Source organism: Silurus meridionalis, chromosome 1, assembly GCF_014805685.1.
Source record: "Silurus meridionalis isolate SWU-2019-XX chromosome 1, ASM1480568v1, whole genome shotgun sequence".
Lineage (NCBI taxonomy): Eukaryota > Metazoa > Chordata > Actinopteri > Siluriformes > Siluridae > Silurus > Silurus meridionalis.
The window spans coordinates 16,227,417-16,248,848 of record NC_060884.1 but is presented as its reverse complement, the minus strand read 5'-3'; the positions used below and the strand labels follow the sequence as shown (position 1 = coordinate 16,248,848).

The window sequence follows — 21,432 nt, the reverse complement described above, 5'->3', positions numbered from 1 at the left end:
AATTGTTACTAAAATCAAACTACATATGATCACTGATGGCTTGTATGGCACTGTTTCTGGGACAGCATTGTGATGGCAAATCCGAGGGAGACCATTTACACTCCAGCTTTCACCCTTGCTAAGGATCCCACCAGAAGAGCTCAGAGTGTGTGGTGGTAATGATGATGAAATTAGAGTGGCTAGTTAGATTGTGGTTCTGATGATTTCTCGGCGAGTGTGTCGTTGCCATGGAAAAGTCAGTGTGTTAACCTGATAATAGGAGTAGACTCGATCATGAAATAGAAGTGATTCGCTTTCAGTCTCCAGTTTCTGCTTTTCCAACTTGCTTTTCCAACTTGCCCATCATATTCAGCACAAAATTACCACGGTATTCACCAAATCGCAAAATGCAAAAACCTTTACTTAACCTAGATTTCCATAGAACAGCACTGTATTTTGCATCACATTGATCATTTCAAATTTAAATACATCATATGATATTAAAAGAAAATGTAAGAATCTATTGATAAATGTCAATATGATAAAGGTCAATAATTGTTTTCTTATAATAGAAGTAAAGGCAAGTGAAATGCTGTTATATTATGTTACCATGCTTGAAATCTTTGCTGGTATAGATATATCTAGATCCCAACAGGATAAATTATTCCCAAAGCAATTCTTCAAGAACAAAATGTTGTTTAAGGGCTTAACAAATCTCAGGAGCAAAATGATATTTAAAGTATTTGCAAGCATGTACATACTTCATATAGGGTGCAGTATATCGACTGTCACTGCTAATGAAATCATTAATCAGCTTGGCTTCTTCTTCTGTTTGCTAAGAGTCTGTGCTCATATTTCTCTGTCAATGGCTCTCTGCCTTAGATGCTGATGAATATAAAATTTTTGCTCAACCACATCACTGGAAAAGGAATTTAGTAAAAGAGAAAACAGGGATTTTTGTTTGTTTAACATATGTGAATGTGTACCAAATGACTTTAAGGAGTTAAGGTACACTATATATATTTACCAAAAAATAAACATGTATGTGCCTCTTACGGTTTGTGTGTACACCCAGACAAACTGCAATACAAATCACTAAAAGCAATAAATTAAAAGTTATAATTAAATATTATTTGAAAAATGATGCATAATATATATGGAAAATATTGTAATTAGTAAACGATATAAATTTTCAGACAATGTGTAGTTGAAACTATATGCTGAAACTATACTATTAACTATACACTGAATAATGAATGGTAAGCAGTAAGTAATAGTTATCTTCTGGGAAGATGTTCCACTAGATTCTAGAGTGTGCTTGTGGATATTTGTGCTCATTCAGTCACAAGGGTGTTAGTAAAGTCAGGTACTGATACAGGTGAGGTAAGGAGGCCTGGGGTGCAGTCAGAGATGGGAAGTAATGAAGTAAAAATACTTTGTTAATGTACTTAAGTAGATTTTTCTGGTATCAGTTCTTTACTTCACTTTTTATTTTTCTGTCAACTTTTTACTTTCACTCATTAAATGTTTAACACAAATATCTGTACTTTCTACTTCTTACATTTTCAAACCAGACTCGTTAGTTTAGTTTTACTCTCATCAATATTTGTTTTCAAATCAATGCCGTTTTCAGCACATCAACCTATTTCTTGCCATTGCGTGGCTTTTTCAAACTACCACTGGTCTATGATTTCCTGGCTCTCACACACCACAGATGTAGGCTAGTTTACAAAGCTAACGAGCAATGCAGAAGGCAACAAGATGTCTGGCTAACGTGGATGAGACAGAAGTAGTCAGCGATGTAAACGTGATTTCTGATCATTATCATCTTTCCTCTGTTTGTGTTCTATATGGTGGTTGTTCAGCCTGGATACATTCAATAGATAACAAATTTTGATTATAAAAAAAAAAAAAAAAATTAGTTCTTTTGTATTAATATATTAATATGATGTTACCAGTTACCAGCGTGACAATTAAACAGTAGTAATGGCTACATTTTATGTAAGTACATATAAGAGAATGTACTTCTTTACTTTAACTTGAGTGAAAAAGTATAGACCTCATATGGCTGGAAATGTCAGGTGTCCCAATACTTTTGTCCATATAGAGTATACAGTATCTCCCAAAAGTGAGTACATCTCTTACAATTCAGCAAGCATTTAAGTATATCTTCTCAAGAGACAATTCTATAGAAAATAAACTTGGATATATTTTAGAGTAGTCAATGTGCAGTTTGTAATGCATTTACTGTCCTCTGAAAATAACAACATACAGCATTATAGTCTAAATAGCTGCCATCCAAAGTGAGTACACCATAAGTGATCAAGCTTTACATCGTGTAACCATGCAAAGCCACGTGTCGTATTCTTTATGTATTTATCTGCTTGACAGGGCCATACACATTTGTGGATCTTGTATTAAAGCAGTTAAAATTTGGTGCTTTGAGTACAATTCTCTCATACTGATCAGTGGATATTCAACATGGCACTTCATGTCAAAGACTCTCTGAGGATTTGAGAATTAGAATTGTTGCTCTATATAAAGATGGCAAGGAGTTGAGTCCTCGTGCTTTGCGTAGGTGTGTGTAGCAGTGTGTGTGTGTGTATGTATGTATGTATGTATATATATATATTTATATATATATATATATATATATATATATATATATATATATATATATATATATATATATATATATATATATATATATATATATATATATATATATATATATATATATATATATATATATACTGAGGATGTGTGACCTCTTAGCACCAATTCATACATTCAGAATTAACTGAAGTGTGTTACACAATGGAACACATCAGTCAAAATATTAATAAGTAATCAAATGAACTTCCCCAGACCATACATTAACCTGAAATGCAAGGAGTTCCGTGCAAACCACAGGATTGACTCACTTCTAGACGCTCCTTTCTCTTACTCACATTTCTTGTCAATTTATTTCATGTAATTTCTTACGTTTATAAGACTATGAAAATTATTTGGTCTACATTAAGGTAGTAATAGTATATATATATATATATATATATATATATATATATATATATATATATATATATATATATATATATATATATATATAGACCAAATAATTTTCATAGTCTTATGAAAATTATTTGGTCTACATTAAGGTAGTAATAGTATTATATATATATATATATATATATATATATATATATATATATATATATATATATATATATATATATATATATACTATAGACTTCAGTAATGATAACAGTAATACAGTAATACATTTACAAGTCTTTGTTGTTTTTTCTAATCAATAGTGTAATTATTAAATAATTACTTTTTTCTAATAGAGGACATGGCAGGCAAGCAGAAACAAATTGCACCAGTTCAATTTATATGTTATGAAAGCATTTCTGGGGGCATGTGTCTCTGTGAGTGCTGAATTTAAATTCAATAAAAAAACTAAAAATCATTTTAGAGTTTTAGGAATAATAAGTTATAGGCAAATCAAGGGTGGTTTCACAGAAAGTCACCAAAGAGAGCTATTTGAGCAAGATTAAAATGAAATAAGCAATATTCAGCCATGCTTTTGTCTAGCTTTTGTATAGCCCTCACCATAGTAATAAGTACAATAGTATATGAAGAAATATTCTCAATACTGTTAAAAATTATTATTGTCTCTATTAAAAGACAGAACAGTAAGGGGTCTAGATCAGAACATTGTGGGACACAATTATGTGCTTTTTTCCTTAAGATCTGAATAATATCTATTTATCTAGTTTCTACTTAATGCATATTAAATCTAAATTACAATCTAAACAAGTCATGAACGTTTGTTCTTGTGCACACATACAAGAAGGTTTCTAAATGATATTTCTATTCATTGGATTGGACAGGTAAAGTAGAACTGCAGATAATAGAACAATAAACAGAAGTTATTTACCCAAGTATTTTCTATTCTACCGTTTAATAAGTTTCATGCCTTTCAGCTCCACAGAAATTAAAATCAAACTTTACGTAAAAATGTCTAGTTGTCATATTTACATAAATATGCCCATTTGTTTTTCATTTTCTTTTCTCAAGATGATTTTGTTTATGATCTTAATATTTTTTACACTATAGATGCAAAGATTATTTAATATCCAACACCTAGTCTGGCCCACTCCAGAGCACCAGAGAGAATGCTCACGTGAATTTTGCTTGACTTTTTCAGTAACCCAGTACATTTCATGAGCAACTGGCAACAATGGCACAAGGATTCTAGCGAAGGTGCAAAGTGTTAATGGTTGCTTGCAATTGTAAAACTGTAAGCTTTGTTATGTATCCCTTTGTTTATTTGCTAATTTTGATCTCTGTTATATTTTTAGACCCTGTTTTTTGTTTACTGACCATGCATTTGTCTATGATTTAGATTGGTCTGCATTCTGTTCAATTTTGGTATTGACCAGAATCTTCTTGATTTTGCATCACAAAAACCTCCAGTACATGGATCATTTAGGAAACCAACTCATGAGAAACTCTTTCATAAAAAAAGCATTTTCTTTTTTTGTATACCAAAACAAAAGACAGTCCGAAACTGTGTCATTTACCACTTTGGCAGCTGCTGAGTTTAAGCTATTATAATGTGTCTGTAAATCCGAGTGAAATACAAACTGCTTGTTATTTGAGCAACTTAAAAAAATTGTGTTTTATTACTAAATTCAAATATTCTTTCCCAGAATATAGAAACATCAATAGACAGTCTTCATATAGGGGTTGATTTCCCCCACCCCATCAGAAATGGTAACTAGTGTGATATTTGGTTCTATATACATTTAAAGGGCTCCATGGGCCAAGGGGATGGGCATCAATGTACCCTGAGTGTGGGGAGAGAAACCAGTCACCTGTCAACATCCCAGATGAAAATGTAAAGAGTTGTCCGGAGTGCCAGGAGCTCACACTGGAGGGCTTTGAAGTCAAGTCATCTAACAAAACCTCTATGAAGAACACAGGCAAAACAGGTAAGACATTTCATAAGAACTCTTCTGACATATTGTAAGCATCTGACTTCGGTAGGTTTTCAAAGACTTAGAAAATACTTATTGGAAAACTCATGATAAATATTAATTATATTTTTGCTACATTCACTTTTTCCACATAGAAATGATAATATGGTTAGAAAAAAAAAGAATACAAAATGAAAAAAATTATTTTTCTTTATATATGAATATAAATTATGTATTAACTCCTGGTTTATAGTTAGAGAATGAACTCAGACATGTCAGAAATGCCTGAAACCTCTCTTTGATCTTGACCTTTGCTTAGCCATGTATTGGAAAAAAAGGGATTGAAGATATTTGTGCTTTGAAACTATCAGCGGCAATAATGTGCACATTACAAACAGAAATCTACAGGCATCTTTAATAAGCATAATGCTTTTGGCTGTCACCAAAGCTCAAAAATAACTGAGTAGTGCAGAATTCAATAGCATATATCAGCCACAGCCACTGATTCATATTTAACTGTGACGTCAATTGTGAGTGAGTAGGAGCTTTACTGAAGATTGATGTTGCCTATTGACATGTCATCTAAAACTATCCACAACAACCTGCCAGAGATTCATATTCTTGGTTCACTAGTATACACCCTTTATGATAGCACTATATGTATTTGAGAAATGTCAATATCTATCTACAGCACCATGTATGTACAGCACCAATTCTTTAAAAGCACTGCAACAAGAAATAAATATTTAAAGGAACAAACGTTTAACATCTTTTAAATACAACTATGTACCTACCTAATAGGCTGAATGCCCCTTTGATATAACAACATCTTCTCTAACTAGGATTTCTAGTGGAGAACCAACTAGTCCCCTTTTTTTTGCTACAAGAAACATTACTCATGTGCACGCTATGAAGCACCCCAAACCACCCACCCAAGCTTTGCCACCATTCCCAGAACTTGAACTGTTACCATAGTTACCATATAATTAGTTTAATCTACTTTCAGTCAGCATTCATCAACTCCTGCACAGTACAGTACAGCCTGCCATACCTAATAGTCTTGCTTTTCACACTTTGCAATTCTAAGCCGTTTATTTATTTTAATGGTTTGTTTCTGTTGGTATTATTGACTCTGTCTTTATTATACTCTTAGATCATCTTTGGGCACTGTTGCCAAGTTTGTCTAGTTTTCTGTGGTTATCTACACTGGTTTTGCACTTGGTTCCCTTGCTGTTATAGAATTCTGGATGTTATAAAAGACTCTGCTGTATATCATGGCTCCAGCAGAATTTGAGACTAGATAGTCATTCTTATGAAGGAATGATTTCAGTTCTTGCCCTGCTGAAAGCATAGGGTACTGCCATGGATGCATACCTTTTATCTCTGTGGGGTTTGATACTAATCAATGGAAAAAGTCACAGTTTTTTTCCTGATATACAGCCAAATCCAGACTATATCCGTCCTGTACGCAGAATGTAACGGCTCAAACTCTTAAGCCCATTTTGTCATTCATTTAAAATTATTATTATGCTTGTAAATCCTACACAAAAAAAGCAAACCATTGTAGTTTATCATCCACAGAAACATTATTTCTTGGAACAATGAAGAAATAACACAAGGGAGCTCTTTCTGTCTTAAACACTGCCCTTTCAATTGAAAGCTCTGAAGTGTTTGACACAGTGAGCGTAGCCTTTCAATATGATTGAGGGCAGGCTTTGCTGAATATTGACAACATGCCAATCTGCAGTGTTGTGCGAAACAGTCAAGGCCACTTGAATGGCACCTTGTGACATCAAATTGTTCCCTGGGTCCACTCTTTCATGAGACAGAATCTATCTCTTCTAAACTCCTAAGAATGCAGCTATGCATGAATGCACTGAAGCGGCACTTAAACAAGGATATATTCACCCCTCCACCTTTTCCATGACAGCTGAGTACCGTTTTGAGAAAAAGCAAAGTGATGGAGGGCATACAGATTACAGTGAACTGCTAAGTAACAAATGAAACACAACCTGGAGTGCTCTCATGGAAAAATATTCATTGATTGGATGGTGTCATGGCTCTATATCACAGCAATTTGTCAACACTATTCTTTATATTTAATAAATAACTTATAAATGTATCCATTTATAACTGTGGAATTGTTGTATATCATCTGCGAAACAGGTTTGTTCCTGTTATCCTATTATTCCCTCAGCAACCTCTTTTTTTCAACTTTCTTGAAGTTAGTAATTTAGCTAGTCATGGTACTGAGGATCCAACAAGCTGTCTTTATGTTGGAAAACATAAAGTTTCATCTGTGCTTCAGACAGTTCCAAAGTGCTATCCCTGGCAAGTGTTTTTAAAATGGAATATTAAAGATTATAAATGCCATTTTAATCTGTTTCTTTTAGTGCATCTTTTATCCAATTGTCTGTGTTTAACTACAGAATATATATATATATTAATTATTATAAGCACTTCTTCGAGAACTACTGTCAGGATAAAGAAAAATTAATATAAACTTTCTGACCAATCATAATTGAACATTCACTCATTCTGTGACATAAACACTGATACAGTTGTTAGTATTTCCAGCTACTTGTGGACCTTAAGAATTTCATTAGAAGGAAGGAAGGAAGGTGAATGGCAGTTAAGTGTTTCCTACTCTGTAGAAGCCACTACAATTACATAAAAAATGCCTAATGGATTAGTAATGCTGTCTTTCTAAAAAGACATACATGTATACTGCAATATTCCCTTGTTTCAGTAAATACATACAGCCATGAATACAGGACATGCACACATCAATTGCACCAAATTGTAAGATTCCCCTACATCCACACACTGGTTTCCTGGAATCTCTGTGCCTGTACAGAATTTATTACTGACCTTATTTTCAAGGTGACACTGCCAATCATGTTTAATGACCATGCCAATTAGACTTCTTCCCTGTCCTAATTTACTCACCACTGTAGAAACAGGAGAAGCTCTTTTATAAGATAAGTAGACTGCAGAGCATCTTTGTGAACGTGGTTTTCAACTGAGATCTACCGTTCATATCCTGTCCAGTGACCAGGGATTGTTTCTCATCCAGGAGCTCCTATTTTTCAAACTGTAGTGCATCACTAAAAATAGCAGAGCAGGGTGCAGAACTCCTCTTATCCACTGGTCTGGAGCTTCTGATGTATGTTCTGATATATATATATATATATATATATATATATATATATATATATATATATATATATATATATATATATATATATTTATATTTATATTTATATGTATGTATTCCTTTTCAGATATTAAGACAAATTGTGCATGTTATCCTTATACAAATGTTTAAGGGACAATAGAACTGATGTCAGGCTAATGCTTGTCGTTGGTCATCTCAAATCATTCAATTATTTAACACCAGTGATCACTATCATCAGAATACTGCACTGTTAGCATTGTGCAATTAACATTTGTATAGTCACAGCATATGGGTATTTACACAGCATATGAGTGTTTATACAGCCTTTCCTATATAAAGGCAGACATCACTTTTCTGAGCCTTTGGTTTTGTCTCAGTTAGTGCTATCAATCCTGTTTAGTTTTTTGAGATCTTTTGTTTTTTTACCATTAATTACAATTTTGCAAAAAAACTATAACCTAATGCCTAACGAGGTTGCAGTTATCATTCCATGCTAACCCTAGATAAGGAGGAGGATCGCAACATTAAAAGAAGGAGCTAGTTCTCAACTTAGCAGCAGTAATTAATTGTCATCTCGTAACCACCTACTCAATCCCTTTCCTCTTTTAAATCCCTACTTTTTCTTCCTAGTCTCCATTCTTTTGAAGAATGACTACTTTGTCAGAGGAGCAGGTCTACCTGGGCGGTTCAAAGCTGAGAAAGTGGAATTTCACTGGGGCGACAGCAATGGATCAGCTGGCTCAGAGCACAGCATTAATGGAAAGCGGTTTCCAGTTGAGGTATCGCCAAATATATATCTTCTAATTACTCATCCATGGAAGGTGTAACTAACTGCTATATTGCCATGACTCAAAATAGCACAATAAGTTAAAGAACTTTAGTGCCCATGAGTATATATTATTCAAAATAGCTGTTTTTTTCTTTCTTTCTTTTTGTTGCTTTAGCATTTATTCTATTCCCAGTCCATTTGGCTTCACCCTGAGAATGTTAACAAAAGAAATTAGGTGTACATGTGCTCTAACAGTAAATCTGCCAGTGTTAAATTGGTTCTGCCAATCTTAAATAAGATCCAACAGAGATCTTGGATGAGATCTATTTATGTTTCATCTGAATTGTGTATGAGTGACTTAAGTATGTAACATGCTGAATTGGAAAAAGAAATAATTAGAAAAATTATTAATTAATGTTTTGTCATTTGCTTTAACTGTCACATCTGTTTAATTGAATCTAATTAAATGTTTTGGTTTAATACAGATTGTTAAACTGTCCTTATTGTCCTTACAATAAATATTTTTTATATTTTTATAATATACACCTTTCTTTAGATCATTGTGTAATTTTTTTACATTGTCGTGTTTTTTAGGACATTACTTTTTCTTTTTTCTTTTTTTTTAAGTACAATTATGATTAATATTTTATTTAGGTGTATTTGCCAAACATCTGTAAGTGAAGGTGTTTATCAGACCCCAGATCAATGCTAACTGAGTAAATACTCTTTTCACGGTATGCAAAGTGGCTAATGTGATTTAAAGCTGATGAAAACAAGCTAATATGTTTCTGTCTGTGAATGCTGAGACAAGCTACAAATGGACACCATTAAAGGCTGCAAGAAGAGTAAAAAAGTCAACGGAAGAGTAATTGGTTCTCATTAGCAAGGTTTTCGCTGTGTTCCTCATTCTTTTTCTTTTTTTTAAGGTTTTTGGAAGTGCTGATTGGTGTTCAGCTGGCACATATGTGGATGCCCTGGGGTCTTGTGATGTGTTGATTTGTCTGGAACATACTGCTGTTGGTTTCAAATGAAGTTAAAACTCTCTACAATCAGGCAGGATCAATGTACAGAGGTTTAATTGTAAACAATGCATTGTAGACAATTGTAAGTGAGCACTTAAAGTAGAAAAGTATGCAGTGTTTGGTCAACATTAAGGTAGGCAAACTTGATGAAGGGGTAATCCAAATGTAGTTTGCAATTAATTATAACACAGTGGTATATTGTTGAAAAGTTACACAGTATAGAATTTGGCAAGTCTTTGCAAGCAATATTTAGATGAACTGTATATAAATAGTGTTATTAATCATATTTCTGTGTTATTAATCATATATAGTGTTATTAATCTTTAGATTGTGACATCTGCTAGTATTAGGGATTAATGTTATCATGATTTTAGTTTAACTTTTCTGCAAGGTCAAAGTACTTATTGTTACCCAGTGACCCCACATCCACATCACTAATAGAGAACTCTATTAGAAGTCTTTAAGCTCACTTTTTCATTACCTAAGTAGTAAAGTTTGGAATTTATGCAGCACCTAGCCTACAATTTCTCTCACAAAACAATTGAAACACTGTCAAAAGAAATTACCTCACTTTGAATATTTTATAATGTGATAATGTGTTTCATTTACATATGAATTCATTTTAATTATCCTAAACTAAATTAGTAACTGAGGACAAAAAGTGTGTTCCTAAAATAAAAATGTCCTATCTAAAAAGGATCTGCCTAAAAGTTTTAGTATTAGTATTATGCACATAGTTTGGGTTTATTGGACAGCTCTCTGCCACTGCCTCATTAGAGGGTTCGGCATTACATCATTTTGCCAATCATAACTGACATTACAAATATGCATCACTATCAATGTACTGGTTACAATTATCTGCATAAAAAAACCCCATAGAAGCTGCACTCCACCTCATCCAGTTATTGCTATATGGCTTATTCCCTATTAATCAGATTACATTTAAATTACTCCCAATGTCAATGTCAAGTTTGAAAGATTTCTGTAAATATTGCATTTTAAGGTGTGTATATAATAAGGGTCTAAGAAAGAGAATGGAATTTTTTTCTCTTGTCTCAAAGCAAACAGACTATGTATGTTCATACTTCATTTTGGGTGCAGTGGATGACAGTGAATAAATATGTGCAATTTTACACGGTAAGCAAACACAAAGATGTGGTGAATTATGCTGAAAGATGAGAGGTTGCCAGAGAATTAGTTGAGTCAGAACATCATTGTCAGAGAGAGTGAGAGAAAAGGAGAATGAAAGAGGGAGAGAAACAGAGAGCTAATCCTATTTCCTTCATTTTAAATATCTCTCCTATTCCGTCTACTCTCCCATGGCACATGTCTTGTAGATTGACATATTTTTTTTTAACCCGTTTGTGTGACTGCCCTGACACAATGTTCAAGGCCACATGCGAACTATGTGCATTGTGCCGTCTTTCAGCAAATTGTTAGGGAATTCTGCATTCCCTCTAAATCCATCCCTCTGGGAGAATGAATAATACTTAATTGTCACAAATGTCAGAATGTGGATAGGCTCCTGAATGAGGATATGCGTGAGAGTTTATTTGCACGCAGATATCTGTAGGAAATGTGGATGGGATTTTCTGCTTGACAAACAAGTGTGAATCAATCAAATAGGATTTCCTCTACAATGTAATGTAGCCCATTTTTTGCAAAGGGTGTGCATAGGTGTGAGCTGCTCGGTGCTTTGTTAGCTTATTAAAAAAAAGCTGATGAATGCCAGTCACAGTTTCCTATGTGTGCTCACAGATGCAGATTTTCTTCTATAATTCGGATGACTTTGACAGTCTCAGCACTGCAATAAAGGAGAGGCGAATCATCGCTGCCATGACTGTCTTCTTCCAGGTGAGGATACATTTCTGCAGTTTCCAACACATGGATTTAGTTCACAATATTTTCCAGTTTGTAGAATATGCACAGAGAAATATGCATCAAAAGTTACATTTTTTTTGTCATATTTGTTTTCATATGGCATCACCTTAGCTGCTACAAACGCAGTACAAACTTTGGTTATTTGAATACAAACACAATTAATATGTTCATGTATATATTATGAGTAAAAAAAAAAAAATAAATATATATATATATATATATATATATATATATATATATATATATATATATATATATATATTATTAAGAGTGTATGTGCTCTAGGTCAAAAGCTATTTTAATCTAAATTAATTGATTACTGAAGATAATTGGAGGTTGGATGGATGGATGGATGGATGGATGGATGGATGGATGGATGGATGGATGGATGGCTGGATGGATGGATGGATAGATTAATTGATCAATCTATGAATAAATCTGACCTGTTTGAATTAGCAAAGATAATCCTTAAGTAGATTTCCAAAAAATTTACTCATTAATATGTTTGAATAAAGTTAGAAAAAATTGACAAACAGAGAAGGAGCCTCCTCCTTTGGCCCCACACAGTGCCAAAATAGCAACAAGTTTTTCTGAGAATATTGTTCTATTTACTGAATATGTGTTCCTTGGGGCATTGTGTAATACTACTGCACTCTGCTATACCATTAGTTAAAAATACGCTTTTAATGTTTAATACATTATGAAATACAAATGCATATAGGTGCATTTATGTGAACCTAAATACCTATTTGTTCACGGTTCTTAGCATAGATTCGATCTGGTTGGAACATCGTCATTAATCTCGTGCTTACGATCACTCAGACAGAAGCAGCTTGAAATGAATTGCCTCGGTTAAAGATGCTTTTGTGGGATGAAGATGCAGAGAGTGAATACAATAGTCTTGTTTTTCAGTTTTCGCAAAGCACTCATTGACACAAAGACACGTGCACTACATTCTCACACTCTCCCTCAGGTGACAGGTCTATTTCTCAGGCTGAAAGTGGAGCACAGGTGTGTTTTATGTAGGTCTGTTGTCATGCAATGACTAACTAAGAAGCTCCTAAACACTGGGTGTGAGTTCTGGAATCATTATAGGTTTATTGCTATTGCCACTAAGAGGAATGTTGTCATTTAAAGCAGAATTTGTCAATTCCTTTTGGATGTGCGTAGCTGGTCACAGCACGAGCGTCCATGCTGGAGCTTCTTTTAGAACTATGCTTTCTTTACATATTTTATATCTTTTTACCTGAATACATAATAACTCACCAGCTTAGATGCTTTTTATTAGAATTGCATAACTGTATTGTTATATGTGAAAATGTTTGTATTTTATAACAGTGTGTACTATAGTGTAGTAGGTCTGTGTTGGTTTTGTGATGAGAGTTTTGTTATTGGCTTTTTCAGGTAGGAAAAAAGAACAATGTGGCTGCCGAGCCCATTATTGCTGGTCTCAAACGGGTTGTTCATCATGGTGAGTTCAAAAGGCGACTGGAAGAATGAGTACAATGCTTAAGAGACATATAAATGCTTCTTTGCCAGACATGTAGTGAGATCTCAATTTTAGAAGAATTAAAGATATAAAATGTTTCAGATTAAGAAAAAGATGCATTAAAGGACAGTTACAGCTACTTAAAATACACTATATAGACAGAAGTATCGACATCTGAACATTAAATTTGTAGATGATTTTTGACTGTCCCTTTTAACAGTCCTTATTTGCTATTATAATAACCTCCACTCATCTAGGTCGATGTTCCAAAAGATTTTGGTGTAGCTGTAGAGATGTGTGCTCATTTAACCACAATGGCATTAGTAAAGTCAGGTAGTGATGTAGGGTGAAGAGGCCTTGGGTGCATTCGATATTCCGATTTATCCCAAAGATGTTCAGTATGATTGAGGACAGTGCTCTTTAGCAGGCCTCTTGAAGATTTTTCACTCTAAACCATGTAAACTATATCGCCACAGAGCTGGCATTGTGCACAGGGCATTGTCATGCTGGAACAGTTTTCTCTTGTCTCTTGGTAAAGTAAAGGGAAATTTCATACAACAACCTTCTATACAATTGTACGCCTTGAATGTTGTGTTACAGTTTGAGGTAGAATCACATATGGCTGGAAATGTCAGGTGTCCCTTTACATTTTGTCCAAATAGTGTAGGGCTGATAAAAATTTGAAAAACTTTAATACTGTCATGTATTATTCATGATAAAGGAGTTTAGTCATTTGTTTAGTCACTCAGAGGGATGTTACCTACTGTACATAAAAACTCCAGATTTACAGGATTTAATACAAAAAATACCAGATGAGAATGACTGCATAACCCAGTGTGTATTATTATTATTGTTTATAGCTGAAAAAACTATATTCATTGTGAATATATTTGTTGTGTGTGTTGCAATCACCAGAGAAAGAGACGAATCTTGCGCCTTTTGTCCTAAGGGACCTGCTACCTTCCTCTTTGGGGAGTTACTATCGTTACACTGGCTCCTTGACTACTCCTCCATGTAGTAAAGTTGTGGAGTGGATCATCCTCAGTCGGCCTGTTTACCTCTCCTATCATCAAGTAAGTGATCCCCCCTCCCCCCACCCCACCCCCCCACACACACACAAACACACATACATCAACTTCATCATCATTATCACTCAGACACTATTGTTTAGTTAGATTTTGCACAGAATAGCTGGAAGCTGTTCCACTGTAAATTTTAGTAGATCCACATTTTAAAATCTGCTTATGTTTTTTTCCTGCTATTTTGCAAAAACACTAAATTATTAAAATGCTTTTTAGTTTGACTTCATGCCAGTATATAGAAAGCCTAAAGGTATGAAAAAGCTTTAGTGAAGTAGAGAAACAACTGTGTAAAAGAAAACTGACTGGAAAGACAGGAAGAAGAGTTCCACCCATACTAACATCACCCCAGCTTGTGTGTCCTTCTTCCATCCCTCTTCCTATCTTTCACCGTCACATGCATATGCAAGTAACCCAGCTGTGTCTGGGGTTTTTTTCGTATATAAACATTTCTTGGAATTGCAAAGTGCTAAAACGTCCACAACTGACATTCCCACTCTCCCACGCTGTCTAAACTCTCTAAGTTGATATAAAGCATTCTAATCTACTGCAGGCAACTACTGATAAACAGATTTACATATTCAGTAAGAAGCAGGATAAATTCAGATGTCCTTTCAGTATCCCTTTTCTGGTTGCCTCCAGGTTCTCTCTGTTTGTCTCACCTCCCAACAAACATGAATGTAGGTAAATAGACTACGCTTTATCAAATTATCTGTGGATGCACATAGAAATGGAATGGACTGGTGTTCCTTCCAGGTGTATTTCTGCCTCTGGTCCTAGGATAGGCTTCAAATCCATTGTGACCCTTATTAGGTGATTACCGAAAATAAATCAATGAATGATGTAAAAACGATTTTTCCCTAATTGAGGTAGCAGAGCTGTTTTATATGAACAGCTGTAGCATGACATTTTAATCCTGATAATCCATAGAGCATCTTGTGCCTGTGTGAACACATACATTGCTTTTATTGTGCAGAATGTCCACTTTCCTGAATCTCATGGTGGCAAGTGCTTTCTCGGCTAAGATCATTATGTTGCCACATGCATTAGTGAATCAGGTCCTAAAAGGTTGTGTGAATGCGCACACAGCTTTGCCCTCCAGTGAGGATTACTGCACTGCTGTGTTCAAGCACTTCACTCAATCAGCCCACTCCAGTTATACACAGCATGCTCGCTATTCTTGCCACTTGTATGTGTCTTTCGCATTAGATATTGCTTTACCCAAGGCTGTTAGAATGAAACACTTTTTCCCACAGACAACCTGAAGACATTTTGATATATTTTCTTGACATGTGCACTTAATAGTTGACACACTGTTAGCTGTTAGATGCTGACAGCCTTGTCAAAACACAAGCTATCAATTTTACAGTGAGGTCAAGGTTATCAATGCTTGCCAAGTGAATAACTGAATGTTTTTATTAAGTCAAGTATGAATATGAGCATGGTTCTTAAGGTGTTCAGAGAGACGAGTTGGCGAGTTTCAATGACCATGGGAACCAGGTGTATGACAGATCATTAACATTGCGCCGTTTGTGTTTTTTTTATCACTTGTGCCCAACAGTTGGAAGCATTCTACTCTATCTTTACCACTGAGCAGCAGGATCATGTGAAGTCAGTAGATTACCTCAGGAACAACTATCGGCCCACTCAAGATCTGCACAACCGACAAATCTTCAGATCAACAGTGAAGGAGGCTTGGGTTCCAGACCCGATGGCTGATGGGCATGCCAGCTCAGACACAGAGCCCTCCAGAGGTAAGAATTAATGTTTGTTTTTTTCAGTAGGGAAAAGAGAAAAAGCTTCTCATATTCTAAGCCAAATACCATAAATAACATATGAAACTGAAATTCAAAAAGTTTATGTTATTTCAGTATTTCTTTCTCTTGTAATATTAAGCACGTGGTAACTGGAGATTTCTAATATCAGTAAAAAAAATCCCTAATAAACAGGAGTCATGGCAACCAGCAGTTAGGCATTCTATTTGATAAAAGAGAGTACCATGACGAGACTGCTCATGCCAGGCCAAACAGATCAAATGGGCAGGAGTTTGAATGCTCTTGCCATAAATCACTGTTGTTTCCATCCCTGGCAGAGGGAATTGATTGCTGTTGGCGGTGATGAATAGGGAGCAATGTAACACAGCCAAGGGGCAGAATAATCATCATTAATATTCATTCTAAAAATAAAAGCGTGAAAAATGGGTACTGTGTGGCAAAAAATAAAAATCTAATTCAAACAGACTGCAATATGGAAGAACAGATATAGAAAAAAAGAACCCTCCATGGATAGCAATTTTGATCCTGCCTTTTAGTTTATGAATCAATCTCTGTCACATTTTCTTCATGTTTTTTTAAACAGTTATTTGCAGTCTTTTTAAAGTAAGCAAGTCTGTATGTCTGAGGGTGACTTCCTCTCATCACAGACTCTTCTGTCGCAATAAATGGAACGGGCAAAAAAAATGGCATGAGACTGGTATGCTGTATATTATTGTCTCTTCATGACAATCACACAGTAAATAAAATGTAAAGTTAGAATGAATAGGCTTCATTGTCACAATATATGTCGAGTGCTGTTGTGATAACTAGTCAGATAAGCTCCTTATCCTCTCAATTACTATCTGTGAAGTTTTTCCCATAACATTCACTTTCATTTACAGATTTTTAAATCCATGCTTCTTTTTACAAATACATTTTTTTTTCATCTTTGTCATTAGATTTATTGCCAGTGACAGAGAAATAGAGACTTGAGTTCATCCTTGTTTATTTTTTTTTGCCACATAATCCACAAGACCCATTAAAACAACACAGAAGGTTTTTTTTTTTATTAGTAAAAAATAAATAAAAATAACAGGCTTATTCAGAGGCACTAAAAAAATAACTCACAGAAGGTCAGTGATAAATGTAAACAGAATGACGGAGTTCTCCAGCTGTGCACTAAACACACACAGAGCACATTTTCCCCTCAGGGTAGTTTCTTACTATAAATGCAATAAAAATACATGATTCTTGAAATGCTCTGTTGTATCCAATATGTCTATGGGCTATATTTTAATTGTTTGTTCCCAAGAAAAAACACAATATTGCTGCATATATGTACTTGTTTTTTGTCAGATTGCATTCCAAGGAAAAACATTTGTTTAAAGCATTTTCTGCATAGCATGATCTTTGCCACGTCTGTTTTTGAAACAACTTGCTACATGTTGCGAGAGAATTAAAGCCCTGTGCCTGAGAGCTTCATTTACATAATTAGCTTCACACCAATTCCAGCAGCAATAAAAAAAAAAAAGCCTTTACACTTTAAAACTTTTTTTGAAGCATTTAAAGTTTTACTTGTGTAAGGTATAGAATAATTTAGACATTAAATGATGTTGACATTATTTGAGAGCAGGCTTAAACTTAATCAACTGAAGGTTATCCAAGAAAGTTAAAGTGAGCCATAATTTGAGAAATGATGAGGGTCAGCAAAATGATGACTGAGTGACTTTGATTAGCCAGACTTACAATATTGATAGGGCTAATTATTATGTAAATTAATTGGATTTTTTCATAGATCGATTTTATATTTTGATGGATTTCTGTAGAGGTTTTTTAGATATGTCTCACAGCTAACGTAGATTGAAATGCCAGTGTTTCTTGTTGTTACAAATAAAATAAGTTTCCAGTAATTCAGTTGCATTTATTACTAATTCTAGAAACAATTTAAGAATAGGACAAGACTTCTCTCAGGAAAATGTCTCTGTATGTGAACTATTAGTGGATTTTGAATGGTACACTACCTTTAATGCTGTTTTACCTTGCTTCAAGTGAGAATTTTCATTTATTCATTTATTTATTTTTTCATTTGTTAATTTATTAATTTTCTATAATTGCTTTATAGCGTTGATCAACCCACTGCACCACTGTGCTGCCCCACATTAATTTATAACTACAGAAAAAGCAGGAGTTTGCAAAAATGTGGCTTGCGCCCAACCAAAATAGCAACATGACAGCATTAACCAACAAATTACTCTTGCATCAGCATTGAAATGGAGAACCCTATCTTACTTAAGTTAAAAAGTTAAAACTGTGCTTCTCGCAGTGTTTGGCTCTGCTGTGCCCGGCTTATTACTGCTGTACAGCGGCAGTAAAAATCAAGCTGTCGATTGAACAGATGAAGATAATGGTCTCTTGCTAAATCACTCATCCTGATGGAGCTCCAGGGAGGCCAACTTACACAGATTATGGCCTTTCCTTAATCACCTCTTGTTCTAAATTTCCACATTTTTTTTATATTTTATATTTATATATTGCTTTCCTCCATCCATATGCAGACGTGTTTATCACTGAATTGCTGAGTGCTTTCTTATGCAGATATACCAATTTAAGGGCTCTTATCAACAAAACAAGCAAGCAATTATTATTTGTTTTGCTCTGTTGTACCGTACAGTATTTACTTATAAACTGCTCCAGAGGACAAACAACTACTATTACTACTACCTCCTCTGCTACTACCACTAGTACGATCACTACTACTACTACCACTAATAATAATAATAATAATAATAATAATAATAATAATAATAATAAACCAATATATAAATAACCCCAAACACAGACATAAATCAAGTAAAAACATATACAAGGATCAAAAAGTAGGTATTTAATGTAAATAAATAAAGAGAAGCATTAATGCTAAATAGGAGGGGGTAAAAAAGGAATTAGAGAGCGATATTTTCAACAGCCTTTTAGAAAAGCACTCCAAGTGTTTGGTTTTAAAATTGAACAGTAGCCACTGAAGCGAGTCCAGTATAATAAATCACATACAGTATATGGTCCTCTCTGACCAATAGAAATGATAAGGGAAGCAAAATGGCTTGTATCATCACTGGTAATGCTATTGTTATTATACTTAATCCTCATCCTCTTTTGATACACAACAACTGTGTTTTCTATGATGTCTGTAACAAAAACATCATTCATTGTCCTTAAAATAATGGACATTGAATTGATGTTGTGATGATTTACTCTCTTGCTCATGTTTTTGTTATCTGAACAGCAAAATAACCTGCGATCGTAGTATAAATTGCATGTAAAAGGAGGGGTATTTTAGTCATCCCTCCAGTGTCCAGATATCAGGGACCTGCAATATTATCTCTGTTGTCAAAAGTGCATGACTTATACCTCAGGCTAAAAATTATTTATTGTTCGAGGTTTGAGCTATCTATAATGTAGTTAATATGAAGTGTTGAGTCTTTAGAAAGCCTTTAAATAAAAAATGTAAAAGAATTTTTAAAAGAAGGGGTTTACAAAAGTTCACAATTTCTGTGAACAAGTCAAGTTGTGAATCACCAACGCTATAATTCAGGTTCTCATATCTGCTAAAAACCCATAGCAAAAACTCTCTCCTACAAACTCATATGAATGTACACACACAAACAAGCACTCTAAAAAGGTTTGAAAGCTTGGAGACAGTATGAAATGAAATCTTTTTGCTTTTTGTAGCAGGGTCTGCTTAGACCACTATGGTGAGTCAGACAGCAATAAAAGATTCAGCTGCCCCTTCAGTCTGTAGTCAGGGATCTATGTGTCTGAGATCATGGATGTGCTCCGTCTATAATTTGCTTCATTTATCTTCAATCACACCATCCTTAATCAAATGAGAAAAGCTCTCTACATTCTTGTTGACACAGGATCTCAAGTTAGATGTTCTTGTTTTTTTTTCTGTTATTGATATCTAATTCTTTTTTTCTCTGTCTCTGTCCCTCTATCTCCCTCCCATTCTCTCTCACTTCAGTGTGCAGCAGCATTCCTGACAACATGAAGGGTCGCCCTCTGAACAAAACAGCAATGGTGCTGACCTGGGATCGACCTACCATTATCTACCACCCGCCCCTTGTGGGCTTTCTTGTTACCTACAGCTGGGCCAAGGATGATGTAACCATTGAGAAGATGTTTACCCAGAGCAGCGAGCACCACACTGTGAGTGTCCTAGTTCATAACCATGAACAGTCAAGCGTCAAGAATATAACTAACAGCAAGCAATGAACCGTTTGGGACTAAAGGTTATTGTTGTCTTAATCCTGGTTGTTATTCGAAGACAAGCTTAGCCCTCCAAAATTGGTATGAGTGTCAATATTAGCTCAATCACTGTAACAGACATTCACCAAGAAGCAGCTAATGAAAATGGCCAAGTAGTCCTCCAAGCCAAAGGTGGAGCCCTACAGATACCATTAAAACTCTGCACAGCAGATAGAATTAGACATGTGCTCTGCCTTTCTGGGCATCTTGTGAATGAGACAGCCCCAAACTCTTCACTCCATCAGTCACAGTGTCAGCTTGGTCTTCTACATGTGGTATCCATGACAACAAGGATGGGCCAGACAAGCCAGGAAACTTCTGTGATGAAAGCTGCCAATCTTTTTTTTTTTTTTTTTTCCCTTGGCTCGGACGAATTAGATTTGGGTTCAATTGGAGAAATCCATCCACTACGGCCAAAGCCCAATTACAGCTCTCGACTCCAACACATTCTGTCTCCCTAATCATTTTTGCACAGAATTTACATTTTTATTTCAATTTGGAGCTAGGGGTGTTGTCTACATTACAGAGTCAAGACCAATTTTGTTATAGGAGAATATCCTACACAGCTTTCCCATTTCTGGGACCTAAAATTGTAATTGAATGATCAGGAAATTTTAAGGAATAAATGCAATTTTGGCCTGCATGATGTTGACATAAATCTGAATTTGCATCCAGAATGTGTCCTAGAAAATTACATTTTGTCAATTTTCTGTCTTGTCAGTTTGTGACACATTGTCATGCTTGTGTGTTTAGAAAAATATATTTTAAAGAATCTTGAAGGTTAATACTCAAACTCAGTTTCCATATGCTATTTACCCTGTCATTCACAAGTTTTAAAATGATGCCTAATTACTGTTTGTATGTTTATATTTGTGTGTCTCCAGCGAGCAGTGATCACACACATGTCCCCAGATGCTCTGTATCTATTTAGGGTACAAGCCTTATGTCAGAGAGACCAGCGCAGTGACTTTAGCCAAACACTTTTATTCAAAGG

The 21,432-nt window shown here is 34.8% G+C and overlaps 1 protein-coding gene across 2 annotated transcripts in view; it reads left to right on the top strand.

The window, feature by feature from the left end:
* ca16b (carbonic anhydrase XVI b) overlaps positions 1-21,432 on the top strand; it is an 83,124-nt gene that overhangs the window by 41,734 nt on the left and 19,958 nt on the right. For both annotated transcript variants that reach the window (XM_046853858.1, XM_046853869.1), the window contains exons 3-10: positions 4,800-4,979; positions 8,773-8,921; positions 11,692-11,787; positions 13,219-13,285; positions 14,219-14,376; positions 15,944-16,136; positions 20,155-20,339; positions 21,323-21,431. In XM_046853858.1, the coding sequence (XP_046709814.1) occupies positions 4,800-4,979; positions 8,773-8,921; positions 11,692-11,787; positions 13,219-13,285; positions 14,219-14,376; positions 15,944-16,136; positions 20,155-20,339; positions 21,323-21,431 (1,137 nt within the window). The remainder of the gene's footprint in view (positions 1-4,799; positions 4,980-8,772; positions 8,922-11,691; positions 11,788-13,218; positions 13,286-14,218; positions 14,377-15,943; positions 16,137-20,154; positions 20,340-21,322; position 21,432) is intronic.